General features: G+C 46.8%; 1 protein-coding gene across 2 annotated transcripts in view; it reads right to left on the bottom strand.

Moving 5' to 3' along the window:
- Positions 1-13,514, bottom strand: part of LOC139468165 (tuberin-like) — a 179,242-nt gene that overhangs the window by 102,792 nt on the left and 62,936 nt on the right. For both annotated transcript variants that reach the window (XM_071249953.1, XM_071249954.1), the window contains exons 10-15: positions 12,552-12,625; positions 12,165-12,291; positions 9,411-9,563; positions 8,705-8,857; positions 4,101-4,204; positions 3,909-3,990 (exon numbers count right to left, since the gene is read on the bottom strand). In XM_071249953.1, coding sequence (XP_071106054.1) covers positions 3,909-3,990; positions 4,101-4,204; positions 8,705-8,857; positions 9,411-9,563; positions 12,165-12,291; positions 12,552-12,625 — 693 coding nt within the window. The remainder of the gene's footprint in view (positions 1-3,908; positions 3,991-4,100; positions 4,205-8,704; positions 8,858-9,410; positions 9,564-12,164; positions 12,292-12,551; positions 12,626-13,514) is intronic.

Genomic DNA, 13,514 nt, shown 5'->3' on the forward strand with positions numbered 1-13,514 from the left:
ACACAATGATAACTATAGTCTGATAATTCCTTCAAATACGGTACATCTATTACATCACAGCCAGAATACACCAGAGGGACCGGTGGGATCTGCCATGTAGTAATCCCAGGTGGTTGGCAGCAGTGAAGAAGGAAAATAGGAAAAACACATGTATAATGCCCCAATCTCTTAATTTTCATCGTAGAAACAACAATTATTCAACATTTATGATGTCACTTCCAGTTCTAAGACATCATTTTCTGTTCATGATGACATCTATGATGTAATAGATGTTGGGTATTGTCACTTCAGTTACTTTTTGGTCATATATGACATTACTTCTGATGTCACTTCCAGTTCTGGGGTCATTTGTCATTCTGGTTAATTGTACAAGTTGCACTCTTGACCAACAACGTAGTACCATATATATCGTTTGATCCTATAATGAGGACATCACTTCCTTTCTGGTGACGCCACAATTGTATCCTTTTGGTGATAATGACGTTACTTTCTGAGGTCTCCGGCGACATCACTTTCGGTAAGCTGTAGATGTTGCGCCCTTGGCCAACAATGTAGGCCCATATATCACCTTTGATATTATAGCACTTGAAGATGAGGATGTATGCTCTTGTTGTGAGTATGAACAAGAAAGTCTATTTCATGTGTATATTAAATGTGAACATGTAAAACAATACCAGGTAAAAAATGAAAATATTCTCAACTTTTATTTAGCAAGTAGGATTTCCCTCACTAGAACATTTCATGAGATATTATATTGCTTCAAAAATTCTAGCAATTTTTGTTTGGACCACATTTGCTTCTGGCCAAACAATATAGTTTTGTTTCAAGCATCAAGAAACAACTTGTCTTTCAAATGATTTATTAAAATTGTCAATGACGTGTTGAAAATTGAAAAAGACATCGTAATAAAGAATAGTACAATGAATTTTTTTGTTAGTAAGTGGAATTCCTTTGTTCATTCTTTAAAAGATGACTCAGATGTTTACATATCTTGAAGAAGCTACCTTTCATGTATTATGTTCCCTCCCTCCCTCTTGCAGATGGCGTTGGACACTAGCCATCACTGCCACCCTCACCGACGTGCCAAGTCCATTTGTCACCCTGATGCCCTCAGAAGTGAACTGGACCATCTCAAGAAATCCTCCACTGCCCTCAACAACTACCCTGCCCACCTAGTCCCCAAAATCATCCCAGACCCAGACCCATACCTGCCCCATCGCCCATTAGAATCACCATACCCTACAAAGGCACTGTCACTCATCATATTTCCCGCCTCATCAGAGTGACATCATGTCACATAGATGTCACCTTTTCTAGCGGCAAGTCCATTAAGACCCCTCCACGAGCCAATGGCAGACACAAGCAATGCAAGTCCAACCCCAGAGGATGTAAATACCTGATCCCCTGCAACTGTGGCCACCAATACATTGGAGAAACCCTCAGACCCCTCAACACCAGTCTCAAAGAACATCACACCTCTGTCAACAAACTAGACCTGAAATCCGCTATTTTGGAACACATCCTCAAGAACCAAGACCATAACATCATGTGGGAAGCCACCAAAGTCCTGTCTACCGACAACAAAGAAAACTACAAGAAGTCATTGACATCAGGCGACACCAGCCAGCCATGAACCGTGACAAGGGAATTTATCTGCCCAGTGCTTGGGATTTGTTGATTTGCTGTAATTCGATAAGCTGCCTTATGCCATGTGCTTGATTTTGACCATTAATTGATCCTTAAATTCGATTGCAACAAAGGCGCCATTAGAAACCAATTTCTATCCAATATTTCTATCCAATGAAATCGCATGTTACAATTACGAATATACTGTAATATAATTGATATTCAGCCATTTCTTTAACGATACTAAACATCAAACGAATATTTGCACGTGTTATTTATACAAAACTTCGAAAACAAAGGTATTTCCAGGTATTTTCTCATGTCACTGAGTGGAAAGCCAAAAACAAGACAATCTTACTTGAACTTCCATTCATAATCATTTTCAGATTGCTTCCTAGGAGCTTAATCTAGACGTTATGAATGAAACACGAACTTAATTAAGTTATTAATGCATTATTTATTTTATGTGATTAACATAACTTTCATATTTACAGGGTTCCCATTCTAAGTTTATTAATTTTGTTGTTCTCTGCCTCAAAGCATTTATTCACCTGATGAAAGAGTAAGTATATACTCTGAAACGTTGTGTTCCTCATTATAAAGAAGTTGACATCCACATATCTTCTTCCTCATAGCTGTTGCAGTTAGAGTTGGGGCGTGTTGATCTATCCTTCGACACAGGGGCACAATGCCCCAGTGACATGCCTTTGGATTTAGTTTGGATGGCTCTCTCTGATTTCTCTCAGTTTTGGCTGGTCATTTTTGTACTCTTGTCACCAGACGACAAGTAGAGGCCTTTGATTGGTAGATCCAGTAACCTCATCCATGATTGTATGCAACTTTCTGTTAAAGAACACTGTGACATAATATTCAGTTATTCAGATGAAGCCCATCAGGTACCCTATGACATACTTGTTGTAGGAGCGGCTACTGCCGGGTGAGCAGAACTTGGGAAGACATCCGAACCTGGGCAGGCTGAAGATCTTCACAATATGATTTGAGGTACACCTGGTCCAGCTTCATGTCGCCTGTAGTGTCAACAGGGAGGCCTGAATATTCTTCATTGAAAGGAGGTTATTATAACCAGGGTATTTTGGAAAAAGGGTTTTTAATATTTACTTAAAATGTAGTTTACTAAATTGAGCTTTTGGGTAGAATATGGATGCATATGAGAGAAGTGACCGTACGGGGTGAGGGCATAACCCCCAGGGCATATGATTATTTATTTTGCTTCTCTTGAGTGATAGAGATGGCTTTTCATTAATTTGAGGAAATTGGTAGAATATGGTCTTGAAGTGTAAGGGTCGGAGGGTCCGGATGTGATCAAATATTTCTGCAAGCTATTACTGACTTGAATGTCTAAATAACAAGCTTCATTTGAATCACAATCTTTTCGGCGCCTTCCAATCTGGCAGAGTATTGGGTTTACATCTAGGCTTGTTTAGAGTTGAGGGTATATTCGGTTGACCAATGAGTTAGGAAATTAGCTGAAGGTTTGGTTAAGAAGGGCTTGATAGAAAAACTGATTGGAACGGAAATTGGGGTTCATATGGAGGTGAGCGTTAGGACTCGTTTCACATGACGTCAAATAATATTTCGGTGGGAGGAGCAGAAATTATCATGAATAGTAGGGGTTGTCCGAGAGTGGTGCGGGGAGTCGGGAGCATACAGCTGAACAGAACGGTTCTCTGTAGGGTTTGGGATCCCGAGTCAGAAAAGAAGTAGAGTTAACGTTCATCAGAAAAACCATCAGGCTCTTCAACCATCATCTAGGTATGTGTTGTATTTATATCAGGCAACAACAAGAATATATCTGAGGACCATGTGTGTGTATTTATGATTAACTCTATCATAAATAAAAAGGACTGGAGCAAACCATCGGACTTGTGATTTTGAAAGAGAGCTACATCATCCCTAGAACCAAGGAGTAGTTGATAAGTAGAAGTGACCATAGGTAGAAGGGTAAAGTACCCGGAACCTAAGGTTACATAATACATACTTGATTCCTGCCACGAACCAGATAATGTATGTACTAATGTTCATCATCTGCACTCAGCAATATTCCAACTATATGATGGTGGTCTGTTCATAATTAAGTTTGGATTGAATCAATTGACTGACATCATGAGCATTGATCTAAGCAGTGGGGATACTATGGCATGCATCAACCAAGTGACCTAGACAGACCATCCGATCCTGTTAGTCGCCTCTTACAACAAGCATAGTTGCCTCTTTGGCAAGCATGGGTCACATTCTGTTCCCTTGGTGCTGGAATCACATACCTCATACACATGTTTGTTAATGCTGAGTACATGGGACAGGATATCCAAAGCTTTCTTGCGAATGCCAGTTCTGGTTTCTTGCCTGCAAGTTTAAGACAAACACTGTACATGATGAAATACACACTGCAATACAGCAAAGGAAATATGTACAGTCACAGTCACTGTGGTAGTTTGGGTAAGGCAAGGCAGTACCTGAAGTACTTGTCCATGAGGTGGTTCAGACTCTGCATCCACTGCTCTTTGCCTGGGTGTATGGCCTGGGCCTGGTGCTCCATAAGCATCTCAACAGAAGACTCCTGCAATACACATCATCCCAATAAATCTGCAAGACCTAGACATAACCAAAGGATATACATGAATGACCCAGATATTACCCCTGGATACACCTGCATGACCCAGATATTACCCCTGAATACACCTGCCTGACCCAGACATCATCCCTGGATACACCTGCCTGACCCAGACATCACCCCTTGATACACCTGCCTGACCCAGACATCATCCCTGGATACACCTGCCTGACCCAGACATCATCCCTGGATACACCTGCCTGACCCAGACATCATCCCTGGATACACCTGCATGACCCAGACATCATCCCTGTATACACCTGCATGACCCAGACATCACCCCTGCATACACCTGCATGACCTAGACACCACCCCTGGATACACCTGCATGACCTAAACATCACCCCTGGATACACCTGCATGACCTAAACATCATCCCTGGATACACCTGCCTGACCCAGACATCATACCTGGAAACACCTGCATGACCCTGATGTCATACCTGGAAACACCTGCATGACCCCGATGTCACCCCTTGATACACCTGTCTGACCCAGACATCATCCCTGGATACAGCTGCATGACCCCCACATCATCCCTGGATACACCATCTTGACCCAGACATCATCCCTGGATACACCTGCATGACCCAGCCATCATCCCTGGATACACCTGCATGACCCCGACATTACCCCTGGATACACCTGCCTGATCCTGACATCACCCCTGAATACACCTGCCTGACCACGACATCATCCCTGGATACACCATCTTGACCCAGACATCATCCCTGGATACACCTGCATGACCCAGCCATCATCCCTGGATACACCTGCATGACCCAGACATTACCCCTGGATACACCTGCATGACCCAGCCATCATCCCTGGATACACCTGCCTGACCCAGACATCAACCCTTGATACACCAGCTTGACCCAGACATCATCCCTGGTTACACCTGAATGACCGCGACATCATCCCTGGATTCACCTGCCTGACCCAGACATCATCCCTGGATACACCTGCATGACCCCGATGTCACCCCTTGATACACCTGCCTGACGCTGACATCATCCCTCGATACAGCTGCATGACCCCCACATCATCCCTGGATACACCATCTTGACCCAGACATCATCCCTGGATACACCTGCATGACCCAGCCATCATCCCTGGATACACCTGCATGACCCCGACATTACCCCTGGATACACCTGCCTGATCCTGACATCACCCCTGAATACACCTGCCTGACCACGACATCATCCCTGGATACACCATCTTGACCCAGACATCATCCCTGGATACACCTGCATGACCCAGCCATCATCCCTGGATACACCTGCATGACCCAGACATTACCCCTGGATACACCTGCATGACCCAGCCATCATCCCTGGATACACCTGCCTGACACAGACATCAACCCTTGATACACCAGCTTGACCCAGACATCATCCCTGGTTACACCTGCATGACCGCGACATCATCCCTGGATTCACCTGCCTGACCCAGACATCATCCCTGGATACACCTGCCTGACCCAGACATCATCCCTGGATACACCTGCATGACCCCGATGTCACCCCTGGATACACCTGCCTGACCCAGACATCATCCCTCGATACAGCTGCATGACCCAGACATCATCCCTGGATACACCATCTTGACCCAGACATCATCCCTGGATACACCTGCATGACCCAGACATCATCCCTGGATACACCTGCATGACCCAGACATTACCCCTGGATACACCCGCCTGATCCTGACATCACCCCTGAATACACCTGCCTGACCACAACATCACCCCTGGATACACCATCTTGACCCAGACATCACCCCTGGATACACCTGCCTGACCCAGACATCACCCCTTGATACAGCTTCATGACCTAGACATCACCCCTGGATACATCTGAATGACACAGACATCACCCCTTGATACAGCTGCACGACCCAGACATCACCCCTTGATACAGCTGCATGACCTAGACATCACCCCTGGATACATCTGAATGACACAGACATCACCCCTTGATACAGCTGCATGACCCAGACATCACCCCTTGATACAGCTGCATGACCTAGACATCACCCCTGAATACATCTGAATGACACAGACATCACCCCTTGATACAGCTGCATGACCCAGACATCACCCCTGGATACAGCTGCATGACCTAGACATCACCCCTGGATACACCTGCATGAGCCGGACATCATCCCTGGATACACCTGCATGACCCAGACATCATCCCTGGATACACCTGCATGACCCAGACATCACCCCTGGATACAGCTGCATGAGCCGGACATCATCCCTGGATACACCTGCCCGACGCTGATTTCACCCCTGAATACACCTGCATGACCCCCACATCACCCCTGGATACAGCTGCATGACCCAGACATCATCCCTGGATACCCCTGCCCGACGCTGATGTCACCCCTGGATACACCTGCATGACCCAGACATCATCCCTTGATACACCAGCTTGACCCAGACATCATCCCTGGATACACCTGCATGACCTAGACATCATCCCTGGATACACCAGCTTGACCTAGACATCATCCCTGGATACACCTGCAAGACCCCGTCATCACCCCTGGATACACCTGCCTGACCCCGACATCATCCCTGGATACACCTGCATGACCCAGACATCATCCCTGGATACACCTGCATGACCCAGACATCATCCCTGGATACACCTGCATGACCCAGACATCATCCCTGGATACACCTGCATGACCCAGACATCATCCCTGGATACACCTGCGTGACCCAGACATCATCCCTGGATACACCTGTATGACAAGACATCATCCCTGGATACACCTGCATGACCCCGTCATCACCCCTGGATACACCTGCCTGACCCAGATAACACCCCTGGATCCACCTGCATGACCCCATAATTACCCCTGGATACACCAGCTTGACCCAGACATCATCCCTGGATACACCTGCATGACCCAGACATCATCCCTGGATACACCTGCATGACCCCGTCATCACCCCTGGATACACCTGCCTGACCCAGATAACACCCCTGGATCCACCTGCATGACCCCATAATTACCCCTGGATACACCAGCTTGACCCAGACATCATCCCTGGATACACCTGCATGACCCAGACATCATCCCTGGATACACCTGCGTGACCCAGACATCATCCCTGGATACACCTGTATGACAAGACATCATCCCTGGATACACCTGCATGACCCCGTCATCACCCCTGGATACACCTGCCTGACCCAGATAACACCCCTGGATCCACCTGCATGACCCCATAATTACCCCTGGATACACCAGCTTGACCCAGACATCATCCCTGGATACACCTGCATGACCCAGACATCATCCCTGGATACACCTGCATGACCCCGTCATCACCCCTGGATACACCTGCCTGACCTAGACATCACCGTTGGATACACCTGCATGACAAGACATCACCCCTGGATACAGCTGCATGACCCGGTCATCATCCCTGGATACATCTGCATGACCCCATCATCACCCCTGGATACACCTGCATGACCTAGACATCATCCCTGGATACACCTGCATGACCCAGACATCATCCCTGGATACACCTGCCTGACCCAGACATCACCCCTGGATACACCTGCATGACCCCGTCATCACCCCTGGATACACCTGCATGACCCAGACATCATCCCTGGAAACACCTGCATGACCCCGACATCATCCCTGGATACACCTGCCTGACGCTGACGTCACCCCTGGATACACCTGTATTTACAGAGCCAAATATATATGCCTTTTGAGTTAATTTAAGAGCATGTAAACAACCCAAAACATATATGTTGAAACTGAACAAATACCAAATTTCAATACATTTCGAACAAAAATGCCAGTGAAATGAGTGAGTGAGTGAGTATGGTTTTACGACGCTTATAGCAATATTCCAGCAATATCACGGAGGGGGACACAAGAAATGTGCTTCACACATTGTACCCATGTTGGGAATCGAACCCGTGTCTTCGACATGACGAGCGAACCCTTTAACCACTAGGCTATCTGACTGCCCCACCAGAGAAATGACCACAAATAGACGTTTCAATATAGCTGCTATGGCAAATCGGATTCGGACATCTTGAACACTTTGTGATGTTATCTCTTGATGGTGTTTACAGTGTGAGGCAATGCTTTTTAAGAGAATCTCAAAGCAATGTGTAAAGGTTAAACACAGGTAAAATGTAAAATATCATGAAAAACGGAACAAATGTGTTATTATGAAATGGCTGATTTATGGCCATAAGAATATAAGAAAGGTCAAATCAAATGCATGTTGAGTCCCACTACTGTCTACTTAATTACACACATATTGACAAAAGAGGCTTTTTCAATAGGGCTGCTGTGGCAGACATGATGCACGACAAACGCCATAAAAACAGGCCACAACATAAGCTAAAGAAATAGTATTTCATATAACAAACCATTCAAAGAATAAAAAAAAATTTACCGATCTGTTATTGGAACAGAGTTCCAGGATGGTGAAGAACCTGTGTGGAGATCCGAGGAAGTGCCCGTGTCGATGTAGTTCTTCCACGGCAGACAGGACGTCGTGCACCTCCAGCTGACACTGCCTGGCCGAGTCAGGAACAGCACCACTCAGCTGAAAACACATGGCCAGACTTTAAACTGTCAGCACTGACTCTTGCGACTGAGTCAGAAAATCCTGGTTGAAGTAACAATGTATGTTGTAATAATTATTTGAGATAACAGTATACTGGTGTACTGGCCTCACAAGATTGCTTGCAAATGGGTGTGGCTATTGTGTAGAGATTTTGTTTGTTTTGTTTGTTTATTTGATATTTAACGCTGCACATAGCAATTTTTCAGCAATATTACAGCAGTCTGTAAATAATTGAGTCTGGACAAGACAATCCAGTGATTGACATCATGAGCCTGGATCCATGCAATTGAGAATACGATGACATGCATCAAACCAAGTCAGGGAGCCTGACCACCCGATCCCGTTAGTCGCCTCTTACAACAAGCATGGGTGAAACATGGGTTGTATTTTGTAGAGATATCACATGTTACTGGTGTATTGGCCTCACTGTAGTGACTGAGGGCTGGCAAAGTAATAGATTCTATTGTATTCTGAAGTACTGCATTCGTGTTTTGATGCTAGCCCTGATGCTATTTCTACGTACGTCACTCACCTGTGCCGTATGCAGTTGTTTGAGGATGATCTCAATGATATCAAGCAGAATGTCCCAGGTGATGTGCTGTTGATCCTTGCCATATTTTCTCACAAGTCTCTGAACAGACTTGGTAACTTCATAGGCGACGAGCCAGTCTGAGGTGGATAAAACCTAGGTGAAATAAGAAAACCAGGTGACACACAGTTAGTACCTTAACTTTGTACCTCTTTACATTGACCATTTTCTTATTCATTATTGACTTAATGACTGTCACTTAATGTTTCAGTCAAGAAATATGAGGTGAGGTGAAATGGGGTTTAATGTTGCATTCAAGATTATTGCACTTATGTTGGTTGGTTGGTTTGTTGTTAAACGCCGCACTCAGCAATATTCCAGCTATATGACAGCGGTCTGTAAATAATCGAGTCTTGACCAGACAATCCAGTGATTGATATCATGAGCATCGATCCACGCAATTGGGATCGATGACATGCATCAACCAAGTCAGCGAGCCTGACCACCTATCCCGTTAGACGCCTTTTACGACAAGCATAGTCGCCTTTTACAGCAAGCATGGGTTGCTGAAGACCTATTCTACACTGGAATCTTCACGGGTCTGCACTTATGTAGAGACATGTATGTTGCTGCTTGTACTAGCTTGTAATAGTCCAGACTATTGCTGAAATTATAATGCTAGCCCGCTGAGATACCATGCCACAGTTATATATGAATACCCAACTCAGACACTGACTTAAGTGACTCTGAGTTGACCAGTCCTTGTTTTAGCCCCTTAATGCTGAGCGCCAGGCAGGGTAGCAACAAGTACTAACTTTTAATGTCTTTTGGTATGACACCGTTGGGAATCGAACCCCCAACCTTCTGCTCTCCAGGCAGACGCTCTACTACGAGACCATGGAGGCGGTCTCAAGTAATATGAAGTTATTATACAGCTAACATGTGATCATGCAGGGCCAGCACTATGGACAGTATGTGGGCATGCAGGGCCAGCACTATGTACCGCATGTGGACATGTAGGGCCAGCACTATGGTCAGTATGTGGACATGCAGTATGGTAAGTATGTGGACATGCAGGGCCAGTACATGGTCAGTATGTGGACATGCAGAGCCAGCACTATGGTAAGAATGTGGACATGCAGGGCCAGCACTGTGGTCAGTATGTGGACATGCAGGGCCAGCACTGTGGTCAGTATGTGTGCATGCAGGGCCCGTACTATGGTCAGTATGTGGGCATGCAGGGCCCGTACTATGGTCAGTATGTGGGCATGCAGGGCCACTACTATGGACAGTATGTGGGCATGCAGGGCAAGCACTATGGTCAGTATGGTGGCATGTAGGGCGAGAACTGTGGTCAGTATGTGAGCATGCAGGGCCAGCACTGTGGTCAGTATGTGGGCATGCAGGGCCAGCACTATGGTCAGTATGGTGGCATGTAGGGCCAGCACTTTGGTCAGTATGTGGGTATGCAGGGCCAGCACTGTGGTCAGTATGTGGGCATGCAGGGCAAGCACTTTGGTCAGTATGTGGGTATGCAGGGCCAGCACTGTGGTCAGTATGTGGGCATGTAGGGCCAGCACTCTGGTCAGTATGGTGGCATGTAGGGCCAGCACTTTGGTCAGTATGTGGGTATGCAGGGCCAGCACTGTGGTCAGTATGTGGGCATGTAGGGCCAGCACTATGGTCAGTATGGTGGCATGTAGGGCCAGCACTGTGGTCAGTATGTGAGCATGCAGGGCCAGCACTATGGTCAGTATGTGGGCATGTAGGGCCAGCACTCTGGTCAGAATGGTGGCATGCAGGGTCAGCACTGTGGTCAGTATGTGGGCATATAGGGCGAGCACTATGGTCAGTATGTGGGCATGTAGGGCGAGCACTATGGTCAGTTTGGTGGCATATAGGTCCAGCACTATGGTCAGTATTAGGCCATGCAGGGCCAGCACTATGGTCAGAATGTGGGCATGCAGTGCCAGCACTATGGTCAGTATGTGGGCATGCACGGCCAGCACTATGGTCAGTATGTGGGCATGTAGGGCCAGCACTTTGGTCAGTATGTGGGCATGTAGGGCCAGCACTATGGTCAGTATGTGGGCATGTAGGGCCAGCACTTTGGTCAGTATGTGGGCATGTAGGGCCAGCACTATGGTCAGAATGTGGGCATGCAGTGCCAGCACTATGGTCAGTATGTGGGCATGCACGGCCAGCACTATGGTCAGTATGTGGGCATGTAGGGCCAGCACTATGGTCAGTATGTGGGCATGTAGGGCCAGCACTATGGTCAGTATGTGGGCATGTAGGGCCAGCACTATGGTCAGAATGTGGGCATGCAGTGCCAGCACTATGGTCAGTATGTGGGCATGCACGGCCAGCACTATGGTCAGTATGTGGGCATGTAGGGCCAGCACTTTGGTCAGTATGTGGGCATGTAGGGCCAGCACTATGGTCAGTATGTGGGCATGTAGGGCCAGCACTTTGGTCAGTATGTGGGCATGTAGGGCCAGCACTATGGTCGGTATGGTGGCATGTAGGGCCAGCACTGTGTAAGTATCTGGCATGCAGGGCCAGCACTGTGGTCAGTATGTGGGCATGCAGGGCCAGCACTATGATCAGTATGGTGGCATGCAGCACCAGCACTATGGTCAGTATGTGGGCATGCATATAGGGCCAGTACTATGGTCAGTATGTGGGTATGCAGGGCCAGCACTGTGGACAGTATGTTGGCATGCCGCGAAAGTACTACATGGAGCAGTGCCTTACCTGTCTGAAGGAGGGTAGAACCGAAGTGGGGGTGTTCCTGAGGCTGCCGACACGGTGAGCTCCCCACAGAGCCATGCCAACAAAAAACACAGCTCCTCGCAGCAATAGGCAGTCTGCTAAGAGCTTGCTGAAACACATCCAACATATTCCGAATAGCATGCTGGCAGTGTATTGGTAGAGAGAGTCAAATCTTGGTGAACAAACACCATTTGTAAACCATGTACTTCTCAAGAAAGACTAAAAGAAAATAAAGAATGTCTTGTTTCAAGAATGTTGATGAAATACACCCTGCCAGTTCAACATCTCACACATTTAAAACTTGCCATTTTAGTGAGATGTATAAAAGCAAAAATTGTCATTCGCATAAAGTTTCAAGTAAAAACTAACCTGTCCTGTAACATACAACACATGGTGTAGACCGCACTGTGCCCCAGGTGAGTGCCCAGCAGTTTCCGCATCAGCTGAAATACGTGTGAAAGGGGGATTGTTACTTACTTAGTTATTGACTGTTCTGACTTCATCTTGTCCAGTGCTTCAGGTAGCATTTTATCACATCAATCTCTTGCCTGAGTGGATGACCTAGCCCTGTCTATCCCCTACAACTGTGTCTGATCCAGCCCTGTCGATCCCCTACAACAGTGTGTCTGATCAAGCCCTGTCGATCCCCTACAACAGTGTGTCTGATCCAGCCCTGTCAATCCGCTACAACAGTGTGTCTGATCCAGCCCTGACTATCAATTACAACACTGTGTCTGATCCAGCCCTGACAATCCTCTATAACATTGTGTCTGATCCAGCCCTGACTATCCCTTACAACACTGTGTCTGGTCCAGCCCTGACTATCCCTTACAACATTGTGTCTGGTCCAGCCCTGACTATCCCTTACAACATTGTGTCTGATCCAGCCCTGACTATCAATTACAACATTGTGTCTGATCCAGCCCTGACTATCAATTACAACATTGTGTCTGATCCAACCCTGACGATCCCCTACAACATTGTGTCTGGCCCAGCCCTGACTATCCCTTACAACATTGTGTCTGATCCAGCCCTGACTATCCCTTACAACACTGTGTCTGATCCAGCCCTGTCAATCCCCTACAACATTGTGTCTGATCCAGGCCTGTCTGTCCTCTATAACATTGTGTCTGATCCAGCCCTGTCTATCCCCTACAACTGTGTGTCTGATCCAGCCCTGTCGATCCCCTACAACAGTGTGTCTGATCCAGCCCTGTCGATCCCCTACACCATGTGTCTGATCCAGCCCTGACTATCCCTTATAACACTGTGTCTGATCCAGCCCTGACTATCCCTTACAACACTGTGTCTGATCCAGCCCTGACTATCCCT

This window comes from Haliotis cracherodii, unplaced genomic scaffold, assembly GCF_022045235.1.
Source record: "Haliotis cracherodii isolate W230 unplaced genomic scaffold, xgHalCrac1.p SCAF_2, whole genome shotgun sequence".
In the NCBI taxonomy this organism is placed as follows: domain Eukaryota; kingdom Metazoa; phylum Mollusca; class Gastropoda; order Lepetellida; family Haliotidae; genus Haliotis; species Haliotis cracherodii.